The sequence below is a fragment of the Corvus hawaiiensis genome, chromosome 9, assembly GCF_020740725.1.
Source record: "Corvus hawaiiensis isolate bCorHaw1 chromosome 9, bCorHaw1.pri.cur, whole genome shotgun sequence".
NCBI lineage: Eukaryota > Metazoa > Chordata > Aves > Passeriformes > Corvidae > Corvus > Corvus hawaiiensis.
The window spans coordinates 10,561,041-10,580,922 of NC_063221.1; the positions used below are offsets into that span (position 1 = coordinate 10,561,041).

Consider the following 19,882-nt stretch of genomic DNA (forward strand, 5'->3'; position numbering starts at 1 on the left):
CTAAAGCTCATGGAAAATACCAGGAAAGAGGCAGAAGTGGCCTACAGGTAGAACAGTGGCTTGAAAATAATAAGAACAAACTTGGTGCTTCTCCTGGAGCTCAGCCTTCTCATAAGATCACGGGCAAATAAATTTTTATGCCTCAATTTTCCTCTTTTAAAAGAGGGATAATCCTATTTAACTACCTCATAAACCTCAGCAGCAAAAGGGTTGCTTTGTCAAAAAAGAAACAAATGCATGAAATGTAATGAAGAATCTTGGAAGAAATCTTGTAATGAAACAGATATTTACATAGATGTAATAAAAGTCACATTGACACATAATGCAATGAAACAAACATTTGATACGAAGAAATCTTGTAATGAAATAGACATTTGTAAATGTAAGTTAACAGTTGGACTCAATGATCTTAAAGGTATTTTTCAGCCTTAACAATTGTATGATTCTATGTGCCAAAAATGCTCCCAGGTCAAAAGGGTTTTTGGAACATAGAGGCAAAATTTAACTGTAACTCATGCAGTCAATTTTCAGATGTAGTCAAGTAATTAAATCACAAACTAACTCCCACACAAACTGAACCCGCAATAAGGAGGCAACAGAGTGGAAACTCCATGAAGGCATTTCTTTCTTTCTGCACTTAGCTTACATGTTCCCACAGTGGTGAAACACCCCAGACAGACACATCAACCCCCAGATGATTATTCCAGGAGTTGCATAACAGAGTATGCACACTCAATATCCAAGAGTTTAACTCATCTTTTTAATTAACGATCAATTCATAATTCATTTGGAATGAGCCCCTTAAGGGATTACTGAAAATCAATGCCACTCACATTTATTTTTGTATTGGATGATTAGCAGTAACTATGAGAGTAAGCACATCCAGGACTTTCTGCAGTCCTCACCAATATCTTTCAAAACAAGGCACTACAAAAAATGTGAGTGGATGGTTGGATTCAAGCTGAGTTAGAAGGGCAGAATGTAGTCACAGCAAAAATGCCCAACAGATTTTATTCCAGCCAAATTTACAGCTTTACTACTGAACCTTATTATTTTGAATGCAGTCGCTGTTGTACAGCTGCAGTCTAAAGTCAGAGAATCCAAAAGACAACTGAGGAAAGAACGGAAAAATAAGTCATTAAAATTATGATAAGAGTGAGCAGAAATTCAGGGTGGATCTTTTTAAACCATGGCTTTATGTAATTACAGATGCAGTAGCCTTTAATTGAAACTTTTGATTTAGCCCAGCTTTTGCCCCATGAGACACTGCTGAGGCATAATAAAGCACACCATAAAGTTTGTTAGGTGTGATCATTCCTAGAAAGATACATAAACACTGGGGAGAAAAAAGAAGCAATTGGCTCAAAGAGTGTCCAGTTTGAGGCAGCAGACACCAAGTAAATGAGACAGCAGAGAACAGCATGGGAAGATGAGAGACCACAAGCGAAGCAGAAGTGATTTGTGTGCATTCTTACAAATGTGGGTTTTGCCTCACACAAAAAAGCTGCAAGAGACACAAAGACAAGGCCAACTATGCCAAGAAAGTGGGCAAAGACATAGGAGCCTGTGATAACAAGAGGGCAAGCAGTAAGTGAGTGGAGAAGAGAAGCTGGAAGGCTGCAGGCTGGGAAAAGCTTGCAGAGAGCAAGCTCTGAACACCAGGGCAGATCTGGAAAGCATGACTTAGGCCCAAGCAGCAGAAGCAGCACTGGACTAATAAAGTGGATGCAAAGAAGATGCTTCCACTCTCCTGCTTTTTGCTCTTGGTTTTCTAGTCAGTGAGTTCAACTGATAGAATTGACAGAGATCTCAGAGCACAGCAGAGATGGAGAAAGAAAAAGAGAAATTAACTCATATCAGAAATAGCAGTAGAATGGTTATAATAAATATCTAACTTTGAAGTCTGCCCTTCTTTGAGCAGGAGGTGGAACAAGATGACATCAGCAGGTCCCTTCCAGGCTTAATTATTACCTGATTCAAAGAACAAGGACAAAAGGGAGAAAGCAGCTGAAGACGGAGGCAGTTTGCAAGGAGAACTAACTTGAAGGAAAGCACAAGGAAAGACAGAGCAAGAATAAGGAAGGGCTGGAGATTAAATCTGCTCTTCTCCGTGGTTTCACTTTCTGGATGAAATCTGGGAGACAGTAGAAAAACAATCTGTAGAGAGGTAATAAAATATTCCAGAAAGTGTTGCCACAGAGAGAATCTATAGGGCTGAGCAAGATACCCAGGAGCGCATACAGAGGAAGGAAGAGAGAGAGAAGATGAAAGCCTGAAGACTTTTCATACAGACCAAAGAGAGTTCAGGAGGAATATGCTCCTAGAGAATTAAAAAGACACCCATAAAAGCACAACAAAGGGAAAAATCTCACAGTGAAATACGAGTGTGGTTTGTAGAAAGTAAGTCAAGGAGACAGAAGGCAGGGGAAAAACCTTTAAACTAAGATTACAGTAAGTTGTGATTGCTGTCAGCCCCGGTGGAAAGGAGGTGATAAAAGTAAAAGTGGTGGAAATTCACAGAAAAATGAGAGAAGAAAAGGAAATTAAAGTAAATGGCACTTGAGGGAGGTGGAGACAAAAGCTGGATCGCAGCAAGGGTGAAGCTGGACTTTCACAGCAGTGAGGCCAAAGGAAGCAGAGGGGGGAGGATGGTGAGTCAGGAATGAGAATTACCTATCAAAACAGATCTGTATAGGGTAACTTAGAGGGAGCACTTTTTACTTCAAATAGGGTTTAAAATGTGAAATATTCGAACCTCTACAATCTTATAAGAAACAAACGAGAAAAGGCCCAGAAGGCAACAAATGTCAGTTCCAAACACACTTCCCAAAAATCTGAATTAACAAAGCAACATCCAAAGGCAGCAGGGAGGTAGATGCTGCAGCTGGAAATGCTCAATGGCAGCCTGGAGAAGCACAAGAAGTCCCAAAGCTGTCGCTACATGAACACGCTATAGCCACCATAAAATGCATAGTTAGGAAGACTGACCCTTCTGGGCCGTATCTCAACCAGGGAACAACAGCTAAAACAAAAGAGAATACATTTTAAAGAGTGTCTAATAACATCCCTGGAGAAATTTAACCCACAGATAAGGACTGAGATAGCAGATGTCAAGCTATTTTCTGCTTCTCAGCCCAGGGTTTTAATAGAATGTATAGAAGCGCAGACATTCAGGGAGGAGCAATAACATCTAGGAGTTGTGGAGAGCATTTGTGCTGCTATAAGGAAAAGATATTGAAATTGGCTTCTGGTTCCCAAAAAAGTACTGATAACCTCCACTAATGTGGAGGGATCTCCACATAAAAGACTTAAAATATTTCAAAATTCTATTTGTTTAATCTCTCTCACTATTTGACTCACAAGCTTGAAGTACAATGTATTATTCATGATCACTTGCAACCTATCCATTAAAGAAAAAAAAATGCTCAATATACTCCCAAACCTTACATATTTAAACTTTCTCTTTATGTCTTATAGCCTTCTACAAAGAAAGAGAGAGTGCTAGGTTAGAGCACATGATCTGCTCTGCACCAAATCCCTCCAAAGATACTCAGAGGCAGGGGAAGGATGAAGCAATTTACCCCCCTTTCATGGTCCATTCCCTTTTCCTTGGAAAAAGGTGACATCCAACCTGTGAAACAGTGAACATTACCTTGCATTATGTGCCTTCTCCATTTTATGTAAAATCAACTGTTCCCTCTCTATGTGTATACAGTGTGTTCATAGTTTAGATGCTGTATTCATATTACTATTTTGCTCTGTACAGGATCAAAATGAGCAATAAATAAGGATTATATTGAGTCACATGAAGCCTGTATTATTTTTGCATTATGGGATCATTTCACCATGCAATTACAAATGAAATTATTCCCAGGTCAGAACTATATTTACAGTTTAAGAAGTCAAATTTGCCATTAGGAATCAAGTGATCCAGAAACATTCTCCATACTTGGGAATGAGATGAACAGTGGGGGCTGCCAGCCTTAACACGGCAGTCTGCACCGTCATCTGCTGCAGCCACACCGACCCACTGCCCTGGACCACCAAAGGGATGTGTTTGTGCCAGGTCCCAAGTCAACACAGCCCCACAGAAGCCAATTTATACAAGCTGAGAAGCACATGCTCTGGTTTTGGAATTACTGCTGTCTTTCCAGCACTGTGGACAAGTGCAGGCAGAAAAGTGGCAGAGCTCTAAGGATTTTCTTCACTTAATGTTTAAGTCCCATTTTCATGAGGGACTTTCTGTTCTCTTCTAAAGTCCTTCTGTTACTTTTCAATAAAGATCAATGACCTCAAAAGCCAAGAGTCCTTTTGTTTCAAAAGCATCAGCACCCTGACAGAGTGTCCTTGGAGCAGTTCAGCTCCTCTGCAGCCCAGCTGCAGAACAAGACACCTCCAGGTAAGACACAGTTCCTTCCTTCTGATGCCTCTGAGCCGTGCCCAGCCCTGCCCCAATGGCCTGGGAGCAGCTGACTCTCCAAACAGCAGAGACCTGAGGAGACAGCACCCAAAGAAACCACTCCCAACAGTGAAAAGATGCCTTTGACGCTGTGGGCCAAATCTGCCTCGCTTCTGGTCCCTTCCACACTCTGCACAGTCTCTTTCCCAGCTGAGGCCTGCTATTCCCACATCCCTGTCCTCTGACTTTCTTGGAAGAGGCATCTGTGCTCACCCCAGCCCTCCAAAGGCCTGTCATGAAGGCAAGGAGGTTGCTACAAATTCTTTTGGCAAGAACAGCTCATTTTGCAGAAGTGATACACCCAGGACAGAAGGTGAATGTGAACTTTTGCGAGAAATTTTTTTTTCTCAGCATGTTGGCATGTAACCAACCAAACTCAAGCAGCAGCATCCTGTGCTGCAGCCAGAGCAGCCATCATGCACCCAGAGCAGGGCACTTCGAGCACTGCCAGATAACCACAGGGTACCTTGGTGAATCCAAATCCATTGAGCAATTACTCCTGTCTCCTCCTTTGAGAAGTGTGTGTCAGCCACTATTTCCTCATCATACATCCCCCAAAACTCTGTTCCAGGGGCTATGTTAAGCATCACTAGGTGTTTTTTTAAAAATAATTGTCCAATCCTTTTGTTTCTCGGACATCTAAATAAAAGTTTATCTATTCTTCAAAATCACAAGTTAAAGCAGGAGAATCCAAGTGTGTCCAAGGGATTTCTGGGGAATTCTATTTCACTGCTTAAATCAATAGCACCTCTTAAGCCTGAACCTGAGGAACATCTCCAAAAACATGAAACTCGTGTTTGCCAATATTTTAGTAACTGACTGCTGTTAAGACCTCACTCTCCAAAGATAATCATGATCCTCGTGGGGTTTAAATAGAAAACACTGCTTTTCTGTGCTCTCTGGAAGAGGAATGCCACCAGCACCACCAAGGATTTTTTTCACTCTGCCTCGAGGAAGAACAAGAATTCCTATTTGTTCCAACAAAATAGAATTATCTTTCTATTGAGTATAACTGAGTGATCTGAAACTTTCAGAGTACATTTCACAGACTTACAGCTATAATGCCATGCTACTTTTCCAGCTGCAGCAGGCCATTCTCAGGTGGGGAATCATCTCCCTTCCCAAGTCTCCAAAACACTTCCTGGTCCTGGAGGACGTGAGGAAGCATCTTGCCCATCCAGGTTTCTGGCCAGTGATTACCTAAGCCACATTTTTTTGTCATTGTCTACATCTGGCTAGTGATTATTGTTCACACAGATGCTAATTAATAACAAGCTTCATCTAATTTACAGTTTTAAACAAAGAAAATAGTTGACACACTTTTTAAAATGGCCATAATGAATACAGTACTGCCGCAGAAATCTTGTCTCCAGATAAGAGACAGCAAAGTCTTTTTCCCAGCCTCAAACGTCTGTACTATGTTTTATTTAACATAAGCCCCAAGTCTCACTGCAGGACAAACCTTACATGTGTAATGTCACATAACATCAGGAATCACGGATCAGAGGATTTTGGCCAAGTTCCTTTTCCTGTGCTGTTCAATCACCTCTCAGCTAAAGAAAACTGACACCTCTGAAAATAACTCAAAAAAAGAGCATCAGATTAGGCATTGTAACTCAATAAAGTTGAGCAGTGAATAGCTGACACCACTAGAATTTTGCCTATTGCAAGATGTCACAGTTGAATGAATGGATGGGGCTTTCATGCCCCACTGAAGCATGCACAGCCTTCAAACTACTGGCATGTGTCAAGATGCTGCAAAACCTAACATTTATAAAAGATACATCTGGTGTGCATTTATTGGGAGCAGAGTGAGGTCTTGTTTAAATTGCACACATGAATTTGATGTGGACGGTATGCGAAGCCTCACAGTAAAAGCATGTTTTAACCTAAACTCCTCCATCTATAATGCATGCCATGAGGTGTGAAGACCTCTTGCACAGCGAAAAGCCAGAGCATAAATTATGAATCAAGGCACAGGTGGAGTACTGAAAGCCGGGCAGAGTTTTCAATTCAGCAGTGATTTTTCTGAGTTTACGTTCTTTCAAATTATATTTATTAGATAAAAATGTATTGGGAGATTTTATATTGCCACCAATTTGAGCAACTTTGCTGGTTTTTGACTGGGTTTCACAAATGTTGCTTTTAATTTCTGATTTTGTCAGGCCATGATTTTTCTTTCCCCAGAGACATTTGACAAAGCAATTCCTTCCCCAGCAATCCATCTAACATTGTTGAGCACCACCGAGGCGAGCATGTCCAAATCATGGCTTTAAATCATCTTTTTTGATCAGAGAAAAGCCACAGAGGCCTTCATCTGGTTCCATGCTCTTCATGACACCGTTTGAAGCATGCCATTCTCAGCTGAATATTGTGTGTGACCTTTCAGGTTCCACCTGTACTTCCAGCAAAAGCGCAATTTCCACTGGCACGTACTGTAATAACCAGCGCTGACAAAAATGCGTGTTTCCAATTTAAACCCACTCAGTTTCACTTGGCACCTGTGCTAACCCTTCTTGGCAGCAGAGATTCAGCAGGAGCAGCAGCAGGGGAGAAGTGGGAGCAAGGGAAGGGCTGTGCAGGGCCACCTTAAGGCGATGTGACCACGCTGGCTGTGGCCCTTGTCACCTGTGCCAGCAGCCCCTGCACCAGCTGTGTTTGCAATGCCCAGGCAGTCAGGGCCCGGGGCAGCCCTGACTAAATAAACCCACTAAATAAACAACTGAGCGTCTCCCTCGCAGCTGGCACACAGATTAACAGGAGTTCGGGTGTTACCCCTAGGTAATTGCACAATCGTTAGGCAGATTAGGGAAGTATAAATCTTCAGGGAACAAGTGTGGAGCGTTCCCACGTATTTTTGCTCGGAGGACAGAACAATTTAAACAAATAAATGCAGCTTTAGCTGCTTCTTATCCCCTCCTCAGCAAGCAGGGAGAGCCCAGCAAGACAGAGCACCCTGCCTGTACTACAGCTACTTCAGGACCAGCCAGGAGCCCAAGAGTATTTCGGAGGAAAAAGCACCAGGCTCTCCTTCCTGGCTGCCTGCAGCACCACTGTGGGAACAGCGCTTCACAGCTTGCCTACAACGACCTAGAAACACCCACAAAAGGAGCAACCCGGAGCCAGATCCCAGTGACAAAGCAGGAAAAAAGCAAACCCGTGCACTGCTCTTCTCCCTCAGTTTCTGGCAGTGCATCCTCATGTGTTGGTGACTGCAGCTCTTCCAGAGATTTAAATATTCCCTTGGGCACAACCCTACATCAAGCAAGGGTCACTTAAAGCAAACCAGCAGTTTGGGACTTTCCTTCTGGAACGTATAAGACCTCAATGTCCTGTTGAACAAGCCCAGTGCCAAGCATTTTCTTCCAGAGGGATCCGTGGCAGGATCATAGACAACTGATAAACCTGACCCCAGGGAGAAGGAAGCTCCAGCAAGTTTTTGCATGAGAAATGAGCCCAACAGAGAAGATGCAGATTTGCCTTTCAGGGCAGGCCAGTGCTGGCACAACTGATTAAACCAGCCCCAGAGAAGATCATTCTGGTTTAGAACCATGGGTAACAGTGACCACTGGCCAGAAAAATATGTGGCTGCACTCAAGACCTGCACAGACTGGGTTAGTTTGTGTTTGTCACTCAGTCCTGGGATGTATTTTTCTTGTGTAGCCTGCCTAAGATGTAGAAATTGCTTGTCAAATTTTATGACATTGGGGAGAAAACAAGTAAGGGGAAAAAACCAATTACACAAATACTGGTCTGTTGACATTTAAAATGAGACAATGATGAGCATAAAAAAAAAAGGTTAAAAAAAAAATCCTGGGCCAGCAACCCAAAGGACCAAAGACAAATCACAAAATAGGATGCAACTAATTAGGCTGAAATGCCAACAATGTTCAGTATATCGTTCAAAGTATCTGTGGTGTCACACTGCTACCGTGACCCCCCATACAAATATGCCAAGGGGAGATGTAGAATAGGACTGAATCAGATAAATTAAATACAAATATTTTTAAATGACATTTTAATTTCTACCTCACCATTTTAACATTTTCGAAATCGTTAAATAAGCATGTCGCCTATTCTCAGAGCAGGCCAAATGTCAGATGTTTGTATGTATTATTCAGCTGAACATTTTAAGTACATAATCCTCCTCATTGCTAAACAGGTGGTACTATACTAACAGGTTATTTTCTCAAAAGGAACAGTGAACAGAACACTGCTGACTCCATAAAGTGGTGTATTACTGAATGTGGAGCCAATGCAAGGGTAACTGAGCTGAGGTCTGTAGGCAAGACAGAACTTTCTGCTGTATCTACAATTTCCAAAGCACATTTCAAGGTAGAGTATCACAATTTAGCTGGGTTATCCATAGAATTATACACACCTGGAAATCAAACTTCTGTAGGCAAATGAGTGTTGTGTAAGCTCTGCATGGCAGAGAACATCTTTACTGTGTCTCATCCATGAAACTGAGTAGTTTAGGATTTAACAATTAAAAACAGCCAACAGACCTAACAGGAAAAGCCTTGGAACTAAGTTTAGTAGATTCTTTTCAGGCCACACTGAACCTTTCTTTTTTAGAGCTGCATGTTGGGGTTTGTTTCCACTTTGTTCCCCATGTTTCAGTGACAATTATTTGAGAGAAGAAGTGGACCCAAAAATAAAAAATTAGTGGAGCAGTACACCATCAGAAGCCCAGCCCTTCGACTTTCAGGAGGAATGTGAAACAGGCAATCACAGAAAGGAAATAATATACAGCCCATAGCATATTCCAAATGTGGTTCCCAAATTTTGCTTTTAGAACTAGTACTTGTTTATATTTCATACAGAATTTCCAACAGGATTGACTGCCTCTGGGCTTTTGAACTGCAAGAAGCTGTTAGCATTTTTTTCTGACTGGTGAAAACCTGCAGACTGACTCTACTCTGCTTTATCAGAATACCAGTAAACCCACAACAACACTCCAGGCATTGCTTAGGTTTTTGTTGTTGTTATTGCTTGTCACATCAAATAAAAATCTAAATCCCTGAATTTGATAAAGTTACTTTTCATTTTGTAAACATGAGGTTAACACACAGTGAGTCCTAGAATGAAAATGAAATGCTTTGTCTATCATTCAGGATCGGCTGCAGCTGCACTGTGTCAAAGTAAAAGTGAGTTGCAAAAGCAATTCTCATCTGCTTTTGAAGCACAACCAACCAAGAAGTTACTAATGAAGAGGAGAGTTTCTGATTTCTCCTCCTAAGTAAGTGCCCAGTAAAACAGTGCTTTGAGCTGCATTTTTCCCTCAAATGACACAACTCCTAATACACGAGCCAGCTTTTGTACCCAGGGTGCTACCATGTGGCTGCTACACCAAACCCCTCAGAGTTTTTCACAAACACTTGGTATTGTATCGACACGATGCTGTACCATCTGTGTAAAATCTGCCAACTTAGACTACCTTTTATTACCTCTTTCTCATTCTCAGGTTTGAAAGAATTTAACTCAAACATCCACAGAAGGCAACTTGCAACCACACTCTCAGTGCCCTCAGAAAAAAAACTAAGGAAAGCAGGTGAACTTTACCTGAAAGACTTCATACCTTCCACTCCTTCTGCAAAGATTGCTTTTCTAATGTCCTCAATTGACTCATAACCTGGATCTATGACAAAAACTTTGTTTTCACAGCTGTCATTTTAACAGCTGAATAAATGTGGGCAACGAAATGACTGCAAGATGTGCTATGCTTCATCTAGCAGTGAGGACCCCTTTGCTACCACTCTTCACAGCTGGCATCACTCTTCTGGCTGCAGTAAGCTAGCACAGGTCTAATGGCAAGTGTTGAAATCACACCCTCACTTTTCTGGATCAAGATAATTTGTAGTTTTCTCATCAGTTGTGGATTGTATAAATATTGAAACCACAGTCTCTATGGTTTGCATAAGATATCAAAATGCTTTTAATTTAGAAGAGTGAATCACAGATCAGATTACGCTGCATAGCCATTTAATGGGAAATTCTAGCTGAATTACAGCCATACACCTGCAACTACATTAAAAAGCTTCTGTGAGAAGCTTCCCCCATGTCTGGTGGAGTCAATGCCAGCCGGCTCCAGGACAGACCCACAGCTGGCCAAGGCTGAGCTGATCAGCCACAGTGGCAGCACCTCTGGGATAACAGCTAAGGGGGGAAGCACCCTGTGCAATAGCAGCTGAGACAGAGAAGAGAAAGGAGCAGCTCTGCAGACATCAAGGTCAGCGAGAAGGGAGGGGCAGGAGCTGCTCCAGGAGCTGCTCCAGGAGGTGCTCCAGGCGCCAGAGCAGAGATTCCCCTGCAGCCCAAGGCGCAGCCCATGGTGAGGCAGCTGTGCCCCTGCAGCCCAGGGAGGTCCATGGGGAGCAGAGATCCACCCACAGCCCACGGAGGAGCTCCTCCGTGCTGGAGCTGGGGAGAGCCAGGAGCCCTCCCCGTGAGAAGGATGGAGCAGCAGAGACCAGTGAGGGTCAGCTAACCTCTTACAGGTTCTTGAGCCCACCTAAGTTACAAATGAAACCCACCTTCATTTTACTCCTGATCGCCACCAAAGCCAAGAGGGGCTTTCTGCAGCAGCCTCTCCCCAGCAGCAGCAGCAAGGATGGGGCGTGAAGGAGGTCACCAGCTGTGGTCACACGGCCCAACAAGGCCACCAGGTGCCAGAGGGGCCAGAGCCAGGCCCGAGGGGAGCGGGGCAGGAAGAGCAGGGGGTGTCAGGAGCAGGTTTGCAAAAAGGGGAGGTCCCAGCGCCTCTCAGCAGCACAGTCTGACCTCTCATCATATCCCACCACAGCTACCACAGGAGGTTGGGCACCCCTTCTCCCTCACCAGCAAGATCCCCAAGAGCTCTCTGACAGTACTTGGCTGAACAGTACGAAAATACTTGGTGCTATCACAATTACTGGTACTTTTTCTAACATCTAATGTGAAAGGTCCAAACCATAGCATCCATCAGTTATTATTACTGTACCTTCTGCTCACAGCCTCTCCTTAATATGTAAATTCCTTAACCTATGAAGTAAGATAATATATCTACTTTTTTGGCAATAACTTGAAGATCTAGAGGCCAAGAAAAGCCGTTTAACAAAAAGGAATGATTAGCTAAGGTTTTTTAAAAATGCAAAATACCACTGGAATTTCAAAGGACATCAACATTTAACATTTGCACTAATCAATTCATTATTGCATTCAAATAAACACATTTTGCTTTCTCTGTATTTGAGAAAGTGAAATGATCATTCAGTGGAGAAAAACTTCCAAAATAATACAGTATATGCATAAAAATGCTGCTCAGATCAACCCATCAAACAAGAACCTGCACAGCCCAAGGAATTTTGGTATTGTTAAATTTTATTTTATAGTACAGTGTTGGGCACTTTATGGTAATGTGGAATTCACTGAAAACTTCTACTGACGCCACAAACTTTGGAAGGAAAAAGAAAAAACAAACCACACCACACATCACAGCTCATTTAATACATCTAGACAGTGCACTACTAACAGTAGTCTAAGGTCTGAATTACAGTTCTCGAGGTGGCTTTGAACAGTAGTCCAGAAGGTGCAAAAGCATGGAGTAAATTTGGCTCTAGTTTTGTTAAAAGGTCAGTAACTAACAAAATTTTTAAAACTGTAAGGACAGTGCTGGTTGTTTGGTGTGTGGGTTTTTTTAATCTCTAAATTAAAAATTTCAATAACATCTCAATGTGTCCTGTACTTTATGCCTCTCCTTTAAGTATTAAAGGCTCACAATAAGGGCCATTTTTGGGAATGGTTTTCAACAGTCACCAAAAAAATGCTCTGAAAAAAAAAAAAAATTAGAAGCATCAAGATACATGATGTTGCTTTGTTCCATGTCCATGTTCCATGAGGCATTTCTCATCATATCTGACACAGATTTAAAAATAACAAACACAAATTGTCAGTCTGCCAAACAACTAAGCATTTTAAATTGCCCTTCCTCCTCAAAAATCATGAAGTAACAGACATGATGTGCTTGTGTGCAAGCTGCACCAAGATTAGCTCTTCCACAGTGCTTTATTGCCTCATTCAAGTAAATTAATTTAAAGAAGGTCTCAAAGAAAAACCAAAGGTTAAAAGAAAATGTACATCAATATACAAAGAAATTAATTTACAAAAACTTAAAAGGACACTGGCAACATTAGTAGATATTTTAAGTAATGACTTATGATAATTAGGGATGTCACAAACTAAATTCTTGTGGTCATCGCTGTGAACTCTCACCTCACTCCTGGTCCTGAAAAGCAATGCTTAACACCTCAACTTTTTATCCATGATAAACAAGTGATCAAAGTATAAACTAAACATCATAAATGCTAATAGTTAACCTTACTTCAATTTAACCAGGTTTTACTTTTAAGAGTTAACTGGAACTACTGGTATGTGAACATTGGCTTAGGCCTCATTATTTCTACAGAATGTGACATCCATAATCACTCCCAGTCACTGGAAATATACATTTGCCTCATTAGAATATATTTCTTCATGTTTTTATCATACAACCATATTTCAAAGCTACATGTAATTTTACACATTTCTAAAAAATACAATTTCATGGATCTGCATGAAAGCAGATGTGCACTACTAAATTAATTTGAAACAAGGAGAAATATTGCACAAAATTCACTGAAGATTTGAAAGTCAACACATTTCCCCCTCCCAACCAAGTTGCTCCCTTATTTTTAACAGAAAGAATGTTAATTCACACAGAATTGTAATAAATGTTAACGTATTCGAACACAACTTATTTTCCAAATGCTAATACTGTTATTGGATTCTAAATACAAGTGTTGTTAGTATCGACCTGTGTAATAGTACAATCTGAGTACCCTTTACTACAGTAAACCTTGGAGTAACTTCCAACTGTGTTACCCGCTTCATACTCCAACCCAGCAGAGGATGGCAACAGTCCTGCCACCTACGTGGGTTGTGGATGGCCCTCTAGACTGAGGTGGCTGTGGACTCACCAGGAAACTCTACAAGAATAAGTGAAGCAGCTTTCAAAAAGACCTGTCAAGTACTTTCACTGGCCACTGACTGAAACTGCGGAACAGATATTGCAAAACAAATCAAGGAAGGTTTTGCACAAACAAACCGTATCATCCCTTTCCATTCCTTTATTTTCAACACCCAGAGGAACATGAATTCTAGGCCAGCTGTGGTCCATGCTCCTGGAGTGAAGATGAGGACATGTTCTGGTCAGCTCAGATTCTGCTAACAAGTAAACAGCACCTGGCAGAGACAGACACGCCTAATAGCAGCAAAGTTACCGAAGACAAGTCACATCACCACTCATACTGGTTTTGCTGGTGCAATTATTTCTACATTCATTCTTCACAGATTTACTGCAACACCACAGGAACAGACAGCCTTCACCATCCTGAGCTTTGCAATAAGGAAGCTGCTTGCCTCAGGCTTAATTTTATTTGCCACATTTGTTTAGCCTGAAATTTCAGGCTGTTGGGAACACACTGGCTGGAGTCTCACAGCACCTGGACTAGAGGCTGGTGCCAAGGGAGAGGATGCTAACTCCTTGGAAATAAAGCTCCTCTTGAACTCGCCCTGTGGAGTCAGGGAGGTCCATGGTTAGGGGTTCTTCCTGCAGGACAGGGTACAGTCAGGATTACACAGGGGGCATCTGCAAAAGGGCCTTATGCTGGCACTTGATTATTGCATGAAATGTTTCTTTGATTACTTACATGCATAGAGAAAGTATTTTAGATGCTCCTAGCAATTCTATTAGACAGCTGCACCAACCAAAGGTTGTTCTGTAGGACTGAATGTGATTGACTGTAGGTGGATGAAGAGAAGCTGTTTTAAAACCTGGTTTAACTGTTCTTTTGCCTAGACTTTACATTGGTTACAAGAACACAAGGTTGTAAACTAGCTCATCCTAAAACCTGAAAAGACACCTAAAACAGAATTTTAAGGTCTAAAACACTCTTCTAATAGATTGGGTGGGATTTTCAGAAGCATCCAGCATTTGTCTAAAATTCTGCCTGAAGTCTGTGTTACAATGCCTGAGAGGGGACTTCAGCCAGTGTCGAGAGTTTCTGATGATCCCACCCCAACAGCAGCAGCACCACTGAAATGCTAAATGACAAGGAAGGGTTCAGTCAACAAGTTCTATGACAACTTCTACAACTACATTTTTTCTTCAGAACAAGTCTATTTTTCAGAACTACATGATGCCCAAATATGTGAGATGGAAGAGCAAACCACTGCCTATTCTACACAGACTGCCCTCTGCATGCATAGAGGGTGGGTAGGGATCACCTCTGCATCCACAGTCCTTCCCTGGATATCTGCAGTTTTCCATGTTACATCTCTGTACACATGACTGGGAAGGCTTGGACTGGGACAACGTATTATCCATTCTGCAAATCCCACAGGGGGTTAACTCCACAGGCAATATGACTTTTGCCTACATGACTGAGCTGGAACCACTGTAACTGAGCTAGAACTGAAATCTGGATTTCTTCAAAGTTACTATCCCTCCTGTGGGCTTCCAGGCTTCACCACACTGCACTGGAACAAGCCAGGAATCCCTTTCTCCTTCCACTGCCCTTACTTTTTCCTCCCAAACCAGATGAGTGATACGGCTCATTTCAGGCAGACATCTATGCAAAATAACCTCAAAAACATTAATTTCAAGTCCTAATTTGACTTTCTACATTGGAAATTTGTTCCTATGTGTAAGTAACAGACCACAAAGCTTAATCAAATAAGCTGGTATCTCCCTTAAACAGGAGAGATGGGAAGATTTTTGAGATCCTGAAGAAAAGAGATGCCTCTGAAGAAGACTACAGGAGCTCTGACTGAGCAGAATTCAGTCCTCACCAGTAGCTGGTGATGAGTGTTGATGATTTTCAAAGACACTAGAAGGATTTCCACAAGTAAGAAGCATACAAGTATAAAACTTGCAAAGTACTGGACCTGGAAAATTTATCTTAATATAGAACCCAATGTGGTAATAAAAATACTGCATATGCAGCCAATGAACAGTTTTATATTATCACAAGGACAGAGAACAAGGGTGTTGAACCAGTAATATCAGTTTGGACTCTTATCTATTTGGTAACTGGCAATTCTATTTAAATAAGGCACAAATATTAGCCTTTTTAAAAGATCACTGATAGTAAGTGGAAAAGGATTCTGTATATTACAGAGTAAAAAATGTACCTACAGTTAAAATCAAAATATATATAAGACTAAGCTATTTCTGAACCCATACAAGGTTCAAAACCAAAAAAGACTTACTATTTAATGAGTGTAAACAAACTATGGGCTTTGTAAATAGTAAGGAAACAATGCAGCATAAGCACAGAAACATTTTGACTGAAATTAAAATAATTCTAAGTTGAATGTTACCATCTTTTATTTAATCTGTTTACTTCTTTTCAGCCTGCATTTTCACTCCATGAAGGCGGGAATTATTACTACAATGCCTCAATTTTGAAAGATTCCACTATCAAACTTTCAATTTTATGATCCTTATAAAAACTATAAGAATACTGGCAGTCTCACATGGCTTCCATATTTATTCCACAAAGCTGAGAATGGGACAACCTCTGTGATTATTTGTTCAGTGTCTAACCCTCATGTAAAGCCAGTAAGATTTTAAGCCTGTACTAGAGACTCATTTTTGAAAACCATTTTCTGGCAGCATTCCTGAACTTAGGTGTTTGATTGTTTTGAAAGTAATGATGGCCGTAATTTCCATTTTTTTTCTATTTTACTCCTTAAGACATCAATACTGTTTACTATCTTTAATAAATGAAGAAAACAAAGCCACTTAGACTGAACCACGGACAGAAACATCATGTGAGATGCAGAGGAAAAGAAAACGTGAATCTTGAAATTCTCATCACAAAACGCAAGGAGATGAATGAGAAGGAGTGAGAAGTGCTACAAGAACAAAAACCTGGGTATTGCCTGTCTTCTCTTAGACACAATTGCAGCACTATGCTTGGGCAATGTTTAGTATCAGCAAGGGAGAAGAATGGCTTCTATCAAGTCATTAATGCCAGCTCTAAACAAGGAACCACGAGGTTGCTCTGGAGCTTTGTCATCTGAACAGCACATGAGCCACCTGGTCTGACCACCTGGAAAGCTGAGAGTGAAGATCTTTATTACTTTTATGATACTTTCAACTTTTAATAGTGCAAAATATTTTGCCAAATAACATTTTTTGTTATTAAAAAAGTCCACAACATATCATGTTGATGCACAAGAGGAAACCAAAGGATAAACAAATAGTTTGGTGTACAGACCTCTGGATGTACAACTGCTAGCTCTGGGACAGAGATTCTCCAGCAATGCCCTCCAGAATGCTCATGCTCGATCAGACACAGATATTTCTGCAAAATTTGCACTTTTACAACCTTTTAGCTCTGTTACTCTGATTAAAAAAATTAATTCTGGAGGCTCATCCTCAGTGGCAAGTACTGGCCCTTCTCATTCTGGAACAAGCTGAAACTTTGTGCTAACAAACCCCAGGTCTGACTATACTGAGTCTCTCTGCTGAGGTTTCAAACAGTGCCTCTGCCATAATATGGAGCAATTCCCTTAGGTCAGCTGCCTTTTAAGAAAGCAGCCAAAAAAAACCCTTTCCATTTGTGTCAGCCAGAAGGAAAATGAGTTAATAAATCTCAGTGAGGCAACCGATATGAAACTCTGCTGCAAACTACCATTAAGGTACTAAAGCACAATCTGATCCAAGTACTGACCCCAGCAATGCGCTCACTCAGGCCTAGGCTGAGATTAAGAGAAATCATTAAAGCCAAAGAGGGAAAGAAAGAAAAAAAGCTTCATGACTTAGAAGAGCAGCAGAACATTCTTCTCAGGCAGGGTTCATTTTATACCCATGTGCTATTTCTACTAACTGCACCACAAATATCCCTCAAAGCTGACGATCCCAATCTGCTGAAACTGATTGTCTTTTCTGTCCTAAGCTGTTTGTAGAGACAAGGTATGCATGATGAGGTGGAAAAAAAAAAGAGGAAGAAAATTTTAAAAATGAAAGAGCTGCTCCATAGAGCATTAAAAATTTTCAGACTTTAAATATCCAAATATTTGTCAGGAACACTGCCAGAAGGAGGACAAATGCTTGTTCGAAATACAATATACATCAGGACCATTTATTCTCCTTCACTGCATTTAGAAAGAAGGTTTTGGTTGTTAACTTGGCTAAAATGAGAGTTGGATATATGCAGTCTCAAACTGAGTCTATAATTTTAGCTTTCTAGTGTTACAAATTAGGCACAAATTAGTTTTCCAACTATTAAACTGCAGAAAATAAAAAATAATAGAAATCTATCAATTCCACTTACACTTTCATTTCTGAGAATTTTTAGATGAATTAGTCTACCTAGGGAAACTGGATAATGTGTCTTTAAAGTGTCTTAGTTGTAAACAGAAGTCAATAAATGTCACATTATAATTCAGCACTTCATGTACTTTATAGAAGAGAGAAAACCACGTGCTACCTTTTTGAAGTCTGGAAGACAGAGCCACAGTTTTAGTTTGGAGTAAGTTCCAAGTTATATTCACAAGAAATTCCTTAATGTAAAAAAAGTCTCCTCCCCCCCCCACCTTTGCTGAAGCAAATTCCTGCCATGGAAAATCATTATTGCTGTTTTGTAGATTTGCATTCATCTTCTAAGATAGTTAAACCTCTTCCCAAGAGATTAAGGCAATTATTATTCATTACAAATATTAACATTAGTACATTTCAGACAAATCAGATTGCTTGGTTCATTTCACGCTTAATGGGATTAACATAGTACCTTCAAAACCTGGCTACCTTTAGGCGACACCCTTCCTGCTGCTTAGAGGAAGCAAATGCTAGGAAGCACCATACACTTGCTGTATTTTTAACACAGAGACTAACTAGTACCTGATTTAAGAGTGCATTCATATATTTAGCTCCATTTTGTGGACCTAACTACAGCCAACAAATGAACTGAGTAAACGTAGAAGCGGACGTCCAATGGCAGAAAATGCATACTCAACTGAAGAGAATTATTTCTATGACTGAAGACCTCTGATTCCTTTTCATTTTTTGGTTATCATGTTATATGGAGTTACACGGAGTCCTGAGTAGTCTCCCTTTAACTTCTGATGGGAGTCAAGTTTCTCTTCTCATACTTTTCTTACGTTTTATTTCCACTGCTACTGCTGGATAAGCTATCCTTTGAAATATTTAAACCATAGTGAAAAGCAGAATTCAGTTTACATAATGACACCACTTCTTGAAGAAGTCCACCTTCTTCTGGAGTTTCATCTCCTTCCTTACCACCTTTCTCCCAAGGGACCAGAATTGATGGCTGTTGAGCAAGACCTCCTGGGAGCTGATCTTCTGAGGTATTGCTTAGTGTTTCACTAGGCTTTGCATACTGACAGGAAGAAAAGCCTGCTTTGAAACTTTCTAGGGAAGTAAACTGGGCACTTGGTCGTACTGGAGATAGGGATGTCATACTAGTGGTGTCCATCTTGTCAGTAGTAAAGGTTTTGCCACTCTTTTCTTCTTCCAGCCTTGAGAGAGATTCTCTCTGGCCATCAGAAGCAACTTGCTTCCTTGGCGACGGGGGGAGCTGCTTCCCATGGAGGACGCTGTCATCCTGGCCGAGGTTCCACTCTGCCTGGTCATTAGCACAGCTGCAGAGCAGGGTAAGGTTGCTCTCACTAGGTGCATTTGACTTGTTCTGAAAGAAAAAAAACATGTGTTTATAGTTTATAGTTAATGTCACAAGAAACATCTCTACACTGGCATATTTGAAACACAAGTACTGGAAGGGATTTTGTATGTTCCTAAATCATGGATCCCCTTTGGGGCTCAGTGTTACAAAACAACTATCCCAGACACAATGCAAGGCCAAGTGTTTTTACATTTCCACACAGAACACTGTCTCTTAGCCTAAGGACTGCCTGGTACAGAGGAAGAATTTCTGTCTCCTCTGTCCATTCAGTCTTGGCAAAAGCAGTTTTGACAGTGAACAAAGACACACTTTTCTCGTTTGTATCCACAATATGAGAGGGAAGGGGACTAAAACTAAAACCAGATGGCATTTCCTCTTTGCTTCAGTAATTAATTATACCAACTTTCAATATTAAAGTTCTTTGGTCAAACAAAACTAGGCATTTTATTAATCTAACCCCTGTGTGACACTCATAATATAAAATTTTACAAGCTTTATAAATATTTGCATCAGTATTCGCTGCTGCAGTAACAAATCTTCTACTATAGGATCCCTTTCAGCAAAAGTAAGTGTTGGACAGCTGATATGTGCTGGAATTAAATGCTTTTAAAAACACTAATGCTTTTTTGGTTAATACCACAGCAGTGACTTGGTGAGGGTTTTAAAATTGCAGGCAAGCAGTGTGTTTACACTA

General features: G+C 40.9%; 2 protein-coding genes across 6 annotated transcripts in view; one reads left to right on the forward strand and one right to left on the reverse strand.

Moving 5' to 3' along the window:
- Positions 1 to 19,882, forward strand: part of CRB1 (crumbs cell polarity complex component 1) — a 143,969-nt gene that overhangs the window by 96,871 nt on the left and 27,216 nt on the right. The window contains exon 12 of one of the 2 annotated variants that reach the window (XM_048312180.1): positions 9,927 to 10,266. The exons of the other annotated variant lie outside the window; for it this stretch is intronic. Within the exon in view, the coding sequence (XP_048168137.1) occupies positions 9,927 to 9,932 (6 nt within the window). The 3' untranslated portion in view covers positions 9,933 to 10,266. Of the gene's footprint in view, positions 1 to 9,926; positions 10,267 to 19,882 lie in introns of those variants that run through there. 2 annotated transcript variants of the gene reach the window in all.
- Positions 11,801 to 19,882, reverse strand: part of DENND1B (DENN domain containing 1B) — a 161,739-nt gene continuing 153,657 nt past the window's right edge. For all 4 annotated transcript variants that reach the window (XM_048312185.1, XM_048312184.1, XM_048312182.1 and 1 more), the window contains one exon: positions 11,801 to 19,194. In XM_048312185.1, the coding sequence (XP_048168142.1) occupies positions 18,643 to 19,194 (552 nt within the window). In that variant the 3' untranslated portion in view covers positions 11,801 to 18,642. The remainder of the gene's footprint in view (positions 19,195 to 19,882) is intronic.